We start from the raw sequence: 12,255 nt of genomic DNA, 5'->3' as shown, positions 1-12,255 counted from the left end.
ACAGGTGTAGCTCTGGTGGCACAGTGGTTAAGAGCTATGGCTGCTAACCAAAAGGTCAGCAGTTTGAATCCACCAGCCGCTCCTTGGAAACCCTATGGGGCAATTCTATCCTGTCCTATAGAGCCGCTATGAGTAGGAACTGGCTCGAAAGCAATGGGTTTGATTTTTTTGTTTTTGTTTTTGGTTTATTTTGCAGATGAGAAAGCTGAGTTTTAAAGATTTCCGTGACTTCTTTAAGGTCACTGGTGAGTAGATTTCCCCCAAATACACTTCAATTCCTCATTTTTCCAATAACGATACTTTTTGGAGGTAGTATTTTATATAGACAACTTTGCATTACACGGAAGAATGATGTCACGGGAAGGAGCCCATTCAGACTTAGTTCACTTGGTGCCACAAACGCTGGAGACACAAGCTGACAGGCCTAAAGGGGAAAACAGATTTTTCTACCATGTGTCCACTAGATGGCAGTGAGGGTCCCCATGTGCGTCACTAAAGACATCTTGTGGCTTTAAGTGGTCAAAGCAGGAAGGGGGAAAGAAGCAAAGCAACGCTATTCATTTAGAGTTGTCATTTAATTAAGTTAGGAAAGAGTGTGTGTGTGTGTGTTTACAAGGAGAGGAAATGGAGAATTAATAGAACTGTTACTGTACTTGATGCAGTTTCTTGTAATGCCGGTGGGTGAAGCCAGAGTGAAAAACCTTGATATTCGGCACGTCAATTCTGTATTGTGTTCCCTTAGCTCATGCTGGCCATCACACCCCTGGATTCTGGCTGTCCAGTTGGGTATTACATAATGTCTAAGATGATCCTTCTCGTCCAGTGTAAAGTTGGCTGTTCTCTCAGGAGGAAGGATATATGGACTCAGCGCATTAATGTTGATGGCTGTTCTCCTCAAGTGTGTCACTCTTAGCTGGCAGAGAGAAAAGCAACTTGCAGTAACACATGGGTGACGGTACTTTATATGCACTGGGTAGGTGAAGGCTTTTGAGGCACCTTTGATGCTTTGCTGATTTGGTAGTAATGAGCACGGGTAAAGACAAGCTGCAAAGGTTGGCTACTGGACAATGAATGTGAGTTCCCGATTAGCACATTCCATATCAGAAAATATGTGTGGCTGAGAATAAAGAGCGATAACTTATCTTTTTCACAGCACGATGTTTAGGTGCCATCCTAAACCTTCTGAAAGTTAGAAAAAGAAATGTCCCCTAGGTCTGTGGGTCTCTACAGGCTCTAGAGATACCCCTGCTCCCATTCATAAAATCAAAGTTCCCATCAATCAGAATGTTCTATTCCAGGAGACTCCTTCTCCCTTGGAGTCAGCTGCTTTTCTTCTGGCACTGGAGATAGGTCAGGTGCTTTCGGCCCACACCTTGCTACGGTGAAGCGACTCATGTGAAGAGCTTCTTCATACCCTGGGAGGGTGTCTGAGGAGGAAGGCAATTGGCCCAGGGAGCTGTGGGAATGAGCTACAGCCAAGATTCTTCGAGCCGCAGGGCCAAACACTGACTGCAGGGCTGGTAAAGAAAGAAGGAATAGAACTAAAGTAAACCTGACATCACATTTAACGTCCCTTCATTCTTAACAAGTGTCCAAACTCATTTTCACTCCTTGCCACAAATTTTATGAAAATCCTGTTGAAGCTTGCTTAGAAACCAACTTCATCTCTGCTAGAAGAATCTGTCTTCTTTGCTATCTTTCAATAACCAAAATTCTGTTCCTGTATCTCACAACCCTGCCCACTCACTTTTGCAAACTTGGAACTCTTTACGCCACCCCACTGATATTGCTGACTCTTTCCGAACATATATTTGCTACCTCATTAATCTTTTCTCTGAGATAACATTGAGGAAAGGAAGTCAATATAACAATATGTTACATTGTTCTTTCTTCAAAATAAATATCACTGTGCTTTGGAATCTGGTGTTCGGACTGGCATTTACTCCCCAATTTTAGAAAACAATGTAATATAGCAGAGAAAGTAACAGAAATTGTCTTATAATCATCACAGGAGTTTTGGGGGCTTAAAATTTAGTGTATCGGGACTTGAAGAATAAAGAACTGAAAGTACACACTACTATTTTACCTAAAGATATAAAACATTGTATATAATAGAACATTTAAGTTTTCATAAAATCCAACCATTTTGAATAAGGGATATGTTTAGAGCTTAAAGTAGTTTTATAAAAATGATTCTTTATAAACTGGATAATTCTTGCTATAAAACAATTCCAGTAATATTGGGTTTCCATTCTGAGGCCTCTATATAGCTCTGCAAATCTTACTGCTATCACTTAGTTCCACATGAAGCGGCCCTGGTACAAATTTCTGCTCTTGGGTCATGTCTTCTGCTCAGCACTTCACTCCTTTTCTTCACTCTACCATCAGCCAGACAAATATTTGAGAATGCAGCATCATTGAGAGTTCAGATCACCAAACAATTAGGCTTCTGGAAATTAAAACTACACTGAGTTCTAGAATCTTCTATACTATGAAATCAATGTTTCTATCCCTTTATACCCTCCTAGTCATTTAAAGGAGCTCTGGTGGCACAGAGTGGTTAAGCGTTTGGCTGCTAACCAAAAGGTTGGCATTTCAAATCCACCAGCTGCTCCTTGGAAACCTCATGGGGCAGTTCTACTCTGTTCTGTAGGGTCCCTATGAGTTGGAATCAACTCAATGGCAACGGGTTCACCATTTAAAGGGAGCCCTAGTGGTAGTGGTTAAGAGCACAGCTACTATGCAAAAGATTGGCAGTTCAAATCCACCAGCTGCTCCTTAGGAAATCCAATGGGGCAGTTACCCTGTCCTATGGAGTCCTTAGCACTAAAGGCACAGTGGTTAAGTGCTGGGCTGTTAAACGAAAGGTCGGCATTGTAACCAACAAGCCACTCTGGGAGAAAAGACCTGGAGATCTGCTTCCCCAAAGAGCACCACCCTGGAAATGCTAAGGCGAAGTTTTACTCCGTCCTGGAGGGGCACTAGTCGTTATGGGTCAGAATCAAGGCTACTGCAACTTTTTTTTTTTTTAACTGTTTAAAACTGGGTTGTCCTTCCATGTTATATCAGTGAACTCACACGTGATGGTGCTCTGAAGAGTGCTGTCATGATCAAAAGCGATGACTGTCACTTCGTAGGGAGGTGGGCCCCCATCTTCCCCATTTTGCTGGCGTCTCAGACAGCAACAACGGAAGCACATTGAAGTCAGACCACATAGGAGAAGCAGCCCACCAATTACTACCAGCAACCTGCAAGGGGCCCGCGGAGCAAGTGAGAGTTCTGTCAGTTGGCTTGTTTCCCCAACATGATCAGTATCCATCCAATGTTTACGTTTTGATTCTTGTTTGAAGGCTTTATAGCGAGATTTTAAGACTTTGGTTCTAATGCTTTCATTTTACATATACGCCTCCTTATTTTGTCAGCAAACCGTCAGTTCATCAGAACAATTGCTAGAAGATTTGAAGGTGATTTAGATGGACTATTATTTATTTATTTATTTTTACTGTGCTTTAAGTGAAAGTTTACAATTCAAGTCAGTTTCTCACACAAAAACTTATACACGCATTATTACATGACCCGAGTTGCTCTCCCTACAATGTGACAGCACACTCCTCTCCACCCTGTATTTCCTGTGTCCATTCAACCAGCTCCTGTCCCCCTCTGCCTTCTCATCTGGCCTCCAGAGAGATGCTGCCCACATAGTCTCATGTGTCTACTTGAGGTTAGAAGCACACTCCTCGCCAGTATCATTTTCTGTATTAGAGATGGACTATTTTTTTTTTTTTTTAAACTTTACTTATCTCTCCTCTGTGGAGAAGTTTCTAGAGAAGACCTTGAGAAAAGAACACAATAATCTTCAACGTTGGTGGAGGAGGTAGTATTGAAATAGGAAATCCTGGCGTATTGTCACATGCTTTAGTGATGAGAAAAAGAAACTTTATGAGATGCCTAGGGACGTAGGCAGGCTGTCCCATACATTTTCTTCTTGCTGACAATATATTAAAAAAAAAAAGACTAAAAACAATTAATGCCCCCAAGAAAAATAAAGTCCCTTTCAAGTGTCTCCCTGGAAATTTTAGCTGAAACTTACCATATATACCATAGATGTACCCAGTCTGTGGTCAGGCAACTAAGGGGAAAGAATAAAGCTTTATACAATAAAAATATCATCAATGTCTATTACAATTCCGGAATCAGAAATACAGGTTACAATATAACATGCCTTGTTATAAAAAAAGCATACAGTTTTCGTCACAGATTATGTTATTTAATTTTCAGTGTAACCACTTGAATGTGTTGTGAAATGAGAGGCCTTAAATAGAACTTTGTACTATAGACAGCACTGTGCAAATCATTTTGTGACTCATTATAAGACAAACTAAATTATTAAGTATGAAAATAGTGTTGCTAGAAAACATGACCCTGAACATTGTAAACAGTTATGATGATCATTACCAAGAAAAAAAACCTAAAATGCGAGATAGAAAGAGTGAGTTTAGAAATGGATACATAAGCTTAAAAAAAAAAAAAATCCACTGTTGTCGAGTTATTCAGTGCATCTATATTTGAGGTCAGTAAAACATAAGTGTAAAGCAAATTTCAGTTAAGTGCATGAAAGAAATACATGTTTCCCAAGCTGTTTCGACACTCCTACTGAGACAAACAAGGAGGCGGGAGAGAGGGAAGTAGAAACTAACTTCACCCATGATAAAAGCTGGTTAAATATTCTGAATTAATTATGGTAACTCTAACTTTTCTTTGTAGGGATGAAAAAAAGATAGGATTGTAAACCAGAAGGAGTGTTAAGATTAGAGCAACATTTAGAAGGTGAGGGAAATGGAAAACGTGTTTCTTCGAAGATGAATAAATTTTGTCATTTAACAATACCTTCTGACACATAGATATTGAAATCCATTTCTCCTTTCTGGTTACATATTTGTAGAAAATATGGTTTGCTGTTTCATTGAACAATGTCATCTCTGGATGTTCTCATGTCCCTCATTTGTTCAAAGCCCCTTCTAGTTCTGTAACTTTAGGATTCTGATTCTGGAGGAGAGGACTCTTCTATGGTGGTAGTGATGTTGTTCGGTGCCATGAAGTCTATTGTGACTCATAATGACCCATGAGACAGGGTAGAACTGCCTCATAGGGTTTTCTAGGCTGTAATCTTTATGGAAGCAGGTCCCCAGGTCTTTCTCCCTTGGAGCTGCTGGGTGCGTTCGAACTACCAACCTTCCTGTTAGCAGTAGAGTGTTTAACCATTGTGCAAGAAGCACTCTTTCCTATGATCATAGGTGTCTAAAATCTCAGGCAGCCTGTGTCAACTAACCCAACCCAGGGCTCAGCGTGCGCATAACAATAACCAAGGCCATCACCACTTCCTCTGGGTTTAAAAAATGTGACTATTGGAAAACCTTTTTCAAAACGCATTTTTCTTCAGCCTGAACAAGTCTTTTATTCAGACTCTCCTTACTTTTTAAGTAGTTCACCTCCAGGTGGAATAAATCTCTTGTACTTTTTTATCTTTATGTTCTTGGTATCTGCATAAGACCTAATTGTGACAGGTCTTAAGGGATAATTACATCAAAAAAGCTGTAGCTAAATCCCTATTAATATTCACAAGCTATAAAAACTAAAAAATAATTTGCAGATTTGAAGTGGTGGTGCTGCTATGGAAATCAGCCAGCTACATCAGCCTGTGACTAGATATTGAAAACAGTCTGTCTTGATGAGTCACAGGGAAGCACGGGAAAGAAAGTCTTTTGCAAGTCTCTGCGACTATATAAATGGAGATAAATTCTGCTACTTTGATTGCAAGATTGACTTTAGAAAAAATGCTGTCAGCCGTGTTATTTTGTGTGCTTAGGATGACAAAAACACATGCCTTTATCTTTGGATAATTTGTCCTGGTATTAGTAGGTTGAAGCCCATTTAAGTAGAAATAAATAAGGGAAGTCACAGACGTCTAATGACATTTTGACCTTGTTTTGGTGACGGATGTTTTTGTCTGTCTTTTCCTTCCCCTAGCTGGGATTCCCAGATACTTACTGTTCAGGACTGACACAGGTCTCTTCACATCTTGCCCCAGGAAGCTGTAAGAAGGGAAATCGTTTCAGACAGGGAAATAGTCTAATGCGTGCTGCTCAGCAGCCTGCCAGTCATCTCTCATGGCTCTGCTCTGTTAGATCATTTCGTAAGAAAAGAGTAGAGATGAGGACAAGGTTATAGGGTTAGTTCGTGTTTTGGACTGTGAGTCATATGACACATAGAAAGGAGTAATATTAGAAGGGAAGAAAAAAAGGCAAAGGGAAGCCTGCCAACTGTACAAATAGCATAGTCAATAGTACAAATGGTATAACCCGGCCGCTATGAGTAAGAATCCACTCAATGGCAATGGGTTTGGTTTTACTTTTTTGTTGGTTCTTTGTCTGTTTCAGCTTCTAGCAGTGTTCCTGAACTAGTAGATTCTTCTCCTGTGTGTGTCTGTCTCTGTATTGCATCTTCCCCCTGGGTGTGCTTCTGTGTCCATTCAGCTCAGAAGTGATTATGTCTAGGACCTACCATCCTCTGGTATGACCTCATTACCAAAACAGGATCCCATCCACAGCTACAGGGGCCAGGACCTCAATACATAATTTGGAGGAACACAATTCAACCCACAAAACTCTACCCTTTGGCCTCCCCAAAATTCATGTCCTTCCCACATGCAAGACATATGGAAAAACTTCAAAGAGCAAATCTCTAATCTGTGCATTTTTTTAGTGGTGGGTGAGCACCACTGCCTCTGTGAATGAGAGGCAGCCATCTGTATCAATTTGCTTGTCCTAGAAATTTCCTTACCTGTCCCTCAGGATTTTGCTATTGTTCTTCTAAGTCCTAATCAGTTACAAATTAAATTCTACTCCTCTGCCTTTTTCATTCCTTCAGTGCATCAGTAACTTACCATAAAAGAGAAGAAGGGGAAAAGGAGAAACACACAAACATATTTACTGAAGAGTTACTATTCAGTAAATAATAAGACTGATAAGAACTTTGAATTTTTCATGGTGTCTAATCATAATCACCCCGTAGGTGAGTATATTTTAATGGGTTTTTGGGTTTTATTCAGCCATATTTGGAAAGGGTCTAAGGGTCATAGGAGTTTATAAATAACTTGACCAACTGCATGCACATATTGAAGTAATCAGAATTCAAATCAAACTCTATCATAAATATATAGTTTATGAATTAATAGAACCAGGACAAGTCCACCTTAACAATTGCCTGCCAGTGCCACCAAATCCCCTCTACTCCTCATAGAGAAGCAGTGCACCCTTCTCCTACCTTATGGTTTGACTGATTTTCTGTTTCAAAGACCCCTCTAGGTAAACTTTTCTTCCAAAACTATTTGTCTCTTCCAATAACTTGACTGGTATTTCAGAAAAGCGGTAGCAAAGCCCCATTGCAAAGGGACAGAGATTTGCACGAGTAAACTAGTGGGGCAGGGACAAGGGAGGTGAGGTAAAAGGGTGTCACATACTCATGGCGTATCTGTTGAAAGGGATTTATAAAGGACTGACAGCAGTCCTCTGCAGGACATTTGAGAAACTCCTGGTTACCAGTTTTTTTATTTGAAGTTCACCGCCATTAAGGACGGCAAAGTGTGTATTTCCTCAACAAACCCCAGTGCTTTGTTTCAATTTCCTGAATAAGGGTCAGAGAAGCCTAAGGTGCTCAGCAGATAAAATGTCACTTTCAAGCCTGTTGCCAAGAGAGAAAAAAGAAAAAGCAAAGGGGAATAAGATACAAGGAAAAAAAAGGAAAAAAGATACCAATATAACTGGCACAGAAAAAGAAAGACCCAAACCTGTAGCTGTCGAGTTGATTTCGACTCATAGCCACCCTATAGGACAGAGTAGAACTGCCCCATAGAGTTTCCAAGGAGCGGCTGGTGGATTCGAACTGCTGATCTTTTGGTTAGCAGCCAACTGTGCCACCAGGGCTCCATAGGAAGCACAAAAGGAGATCCCTCCTGCCAGGAGCTATACAGGAGTTGGATACTCTCTAGTCTCTTCAATTGATCTACCTCTTGCTAGATTTCAGAGCCCTTTAAACTTCCCCTTGACAACTGCCCAGGATCCCTCAGGCAAATGACTCCTTTCTCAACTAATGAGTTAGTTACACAGGAGCTTCAGTATGAGGAAATACAGTCCAAAGCATTTATAAAGAGCCTCTCTTCCCTTAACTTATTTCTGGTCTGGAGGCATTTAAACTCCTACATCAGTTTTAGGGCTGATGTGAGAATTCAGTTTAGGGAAATGAAGTAGTGAGTGTCAATACTTTACTTGTGATACTGGGGAATAAGATGTTAAAAGAGAGAGAGAGAGAGAAGTGGCACGTCCAAAGTACGATAGCTATCCTGATTGTATGTATGGCCACCCTAATTTTTGTCCATCTTTTCACTGACATTGTTATTAGTCACACATGCATCCACATAACCCCTTTGATAAAAAAGAAACATTCTGGTTATTCATCTCCTCATTTAACCCCTTGTTTCTGTGTATGCCATTTCTCCCCATTCATTTCCTCCTAGATCTTTCTGAGAGTTGATTTATCTGAGAAACCAAAAAAAAAAAAAAAAAGAAAGAAACATTCTTTCTGCCTTTTCACAATTGAACTCACCTGGATGAAGTACATCAGAGCAGAGGTGGTAGCGTGGGCTTGGACTCTCATCAGGCTGTGCTCCTGCTTCCCCAGGATCAGGCACTGGGCACCTCTTGCCTCCTTTCTGTGGTCTGTGCCATGTCTGATTTCTTGATCTAGACAACTTAAAGAGAGAAACTTTTCTTAGCAGCAAATCAACTTTTCCTTCTTTCTTGCCCTCTCTCTTTACTCTTGTTCTCTCTGGCTTTTACTTTCTGTGGTCTCTCTCTCCCTTTTTAGCCTGGTTTCCTTCTCTATTTCTCTTTTTATGGTCTCTGCCTTTGCTTCCCTTTGTCTTTTTTCTTCCCTTCTAATATATACTCCTTTCTATATTTATTCAACTTTCTCTCACTGCCCTCAAGAGGAAGACAATCAAGGAGGACACATTTATTCTCCGAGTTAGGTCCTTTTCTAGGCAGTGGTGAGAAATTTGGCTTTGAGGAGGGTCAAAGGCAGATTGCTGGTGAACAAATATGTTCTCTTCTCCATTAGAAAAGATGTAAAACTCTTCGTCCTTCACTACAGCAGTCCAGGGTGACTGTTGAAGACTGAAAGTCACCCTGCCAATCTCCATTAGGTCCCCCCATGTGATTAGCCCCCCTTTCTTGCTCTTTGAAATTTAGGCCCTCCCATTTGCTTTGTTGATAATCAACTCACCTGGTTCTGGATCATTTCATTTCTAACCTTTGAGAGAGGACTTAGGGATTGCCAATGACCTGGAAAGCCACCCTAACTTTGGAGAAAGCAGGTTTAAGGGTCAGAATTTCCAGGTGCTCATTCTCACCTCTGTGTGGAGCACCGTACTAACTGACATCCTTTTGATGATCATCCTTTATACTTTCTTATGAAATACAGTACTCATTTGTTCATATATATATATATATATATATATATATTTGTTTCTTAACAACTATTCAATTCCTCTTCATATGTGCTTAGTTTTACTCCTACTTTGGGTTTTATTTTCTTAGGCTACAAGATTTGTTTATCACCAATTTCCATCGGCACAGGCAAGTATAAGACAGATTTATTGTTTTGTTTTAAATCGGGTTCCAAGGTTTATAGGAGTCTCTTTTTCTTATCTGGTTAAGTGGCATTGCAAATGGGAAACAAATTTTGTCACCCAAGAAAATAAAATGTAAGGTGGGAGTAAAAATAAGCACACGTGAAAAGGAATTGAATATTTGTAAAGAGACATATCTACAAGAACAAATGAATATGTAAGAATGATTTATGCATAAGTAGTAAACTGCTACTTCATACGAAGAATTTCATAAGAATGTGTAAGGGATGATCACAAAATGGATGTCAGTTAGTATGTCGCTCCACAGAGGTGAGATTGAGCTTGTCAAAGATGATAGTTTATAAGGGTGTGTCCATCTCATAAGGGTTAAACAAAACAAGCTTTCAGATGCTGCCTCTGAACATCTAATAATACAGAGTGATTGTTGAGGGAGAATGTTGAGTGGGATTAATGACACTTTAAGAACCCTCACACAGCATGCCAACATGGTATGAATAGGAGAATTTTTTTTTTTTTCCTCAGCTAAGGAAATCAAATAGTGGGAGAATAGGCTAGTGTGATCATGGTGATTCAAAATCTGTCAGTTTCACAACGAAATGGGCACTTATATTCTTTTTTTTAAAAATCAAAGGGATTGGCCTTAAGATACAGATTGTTTCCCAAATTTCAACAGAAAGCTTGGCAAGGTGGAAGTATTTTATAGGATGAGGAGAGCAGGACTCTAGTCCTGGCCCTCCACTAAATTATTTAGCTTCTCTGATTCTTAATTTTCCCATTTGTAAAGCAGGAATAAAAGGCCTATTTGACCTGCAGTAGATTTTTTTTTTCCCCCAAAGAGAAAAGACATGAAGACTATTTAAATAGAAATTTCATCTCAGGGTGCCATGTACATGGGAAGTATCATTGACCTGTCCCTTGTCTTTCTCTTCTCAGAGAGACAGTAGAGTAACACGGCTAAGAGTTTAAATGCCTGCTTTATAACTTATTAGCTGTGTGGTCTTTGGCAAGTTATTGCATCTGTCTGTTGGCTCAGTTTCATCTTCTATAAAATGAGGGTGACAATAATAATATTTACGTCATAGGCTTATGAAGCATAAACAAGTTATTATGTATGGAATGCCCATGATAGTCTGGATTTTATGTGTTTGATGATCTTCTTTTCCACTTCCCTTTCAGTATACAGAATAACTGACATCCCCCATGCCTTTTGTGTGCATTTTTATACCAAACCCCTCCATAACATATTTTTAGCTTTTCTATGATCCCAACTCTTGAATATTTCCTCTGCTAGCCTGACCATCTCTTCTCTTAACCAGGCCAGCCCACACCTGAATGAACAGGTTTACCAGTGAACATGATTTTTTCCCCTCCATTCCACTACCCTGCTATGTGATTACCATCATTTTTTGCCCTCCAGCTTCCTAACAGGTATGAACAAAATAGAGGTCTGTTAATGACCTCCTTGTTATTTCCCCTTAGAATTACTATTGCCGTTTTTTCTTTTCCCTTCACTGGACTCTCCCTTGTGGAAATGAAAGCGGGGGTGGGAGGGAATCTTTTTGCTTTTCTTGTTTAAAGTGAGGATTATTCCCTGTGGTGGTTTTGGCTGTGAGCTGAGTCCCTTTCAAAACCTCTAAGTAGGGAATGATGAGAGAAGAAAGAGGATTCAGGTGGGGAAATTGAGAAATACACGCAATGAACAAATGGTCGAGAAGTGCAGGTATTTGGGGTAGGGAGAAATATCTCATTACGATCCTATGCAATCTTGTTGTAATTCTATTAAGCTTGTGAATGATTAGCTTAGATCTAGTTGTTAAGGACTTGGAGTGGAACAAATGGAGCGGGCACATACACAGGTTGTTTCATCTACAGCTTTAGGGAATTGTTATACAACTGATATTAACAAGTGGAGCTAAAGAATTGCTTACTTCTGGTTCCTTTGATTACCCTCTTTTTGACCTTGACTATGTCAGTGAAATAGAGGCCAGACCTCTTATTACTCTGAGGAATCCAGCTCCAGCTACGAAGAGCTTGGTTGGTGGGGTGGGACACAGTCATTTCTTCCAAAATAGATATGACAGAAGAAGCCAGACCCATCTTGTAACCACTGGGGCTCCCTTATGAGCCAAGATAGAAACCCAGGTATTAGATTTAAAGAAGTTTTACAAAACAAGAGGATTACGTTTATTACAGGATGTATTAGTCTTGTATGCTGTGTAACAAATTACCACAAATTACACAAGAACTCTGTAAAACAACACACATTTGCTGTCTCACAGTTTCTGTGAGTCTTGGCGTGGCTTAGTTGGGTCCTCTGCTTAGATTCTCACAAGACTATAATCAAGGTGTCTGCTGGGCTGCATTCTCATCTGAAACCTTGACTAGGGGAGAATCCAGTTCCAAGATTCTTCAGCTTGTTGATATAATTCATTCCTTTGTGCCTGTAGGATCTATGACAGCTTGCTTCTTTAAAGCCAGCGAGAGAAAGAGAGAGAGAGGCTAGCAAGATGGATACTACACCCTTGTGTAATCACATTTCTGTGATCACA

General features: G+C 40.1%; 1 protein-coding gene across 1 annotated transcript; it reads right to left on the bottom strand.

Moving 5' to 3' along the window:
• Window positions 1-542: 542 nt before the first annotated feature.
• TMEM52B (transmembrane protein 52B) lies at window positions 543-11,803 on the bottom strand. Its single transcript, XM_049884824.1, has 6 exons — window positions 11,635-11,803; window positions 8,662-8,798; window positions 6,049-6,092; window positions 4,091-4,129; window positions 3,079-3,248; window positions 543-1,517 (listed from the first exon to the last, which is right to left on the bottom strand). The coding sequence occupies exons 1-6, from the start codon at window positions 11,801-11,803 to the stop codon at window positions 1,276-1,278; spliced, it is 801 nt and encodes a 266-aa protein (XP_049740781.1). The 3' UTR covers window positions 543-1,275.
• Window positions 11,804-12,255: the final 452 nt, after the last annotated feature.

Source organism: Elephas maximus, chromosome 4, assembly GCF_024166365.1.
Source record: "Elephas maximus indicus isolate mEleMax1 chromosome 4, mEleMax1 primary haplotype, whole genome shotgun sequence".
Taxonomy (NCBI): domain Eukaryota; kingdom Metazoa; phylum Chordata; class Mammalia; order Proboscidea; family Elephantidae; genus Elephas; species Elephas maximus.
The sequence above is the reverse complement of the archived record's forward strand: the minus strand, read 5'-3'. Positions and strand labels throughout refer to the sequence as shown.

Coding starts and splice junctions, on each gene's coding strand:
- TMEM52B (XM_049884824.1), bottom strand. CDS start 11,803: ATGGGTCTGGCTTCTTCTGTCATATCTATTTTGGAAGAAATGACTGTG. Junction 8,799..11,634: donor GGTAATCAAAGGAACCAGAA/GTAAGCAATTCT, acceptor TAAGTTGTCTAG/ATCAAGAAATCAGACATGGC. Junction 3,249..4,090: donor GTACATCTATGGTATATATG/GTAAGTTTCAGC, acceptor GGCCCCTTGCAG/GTTGCTGGTAGTAATTGGTG.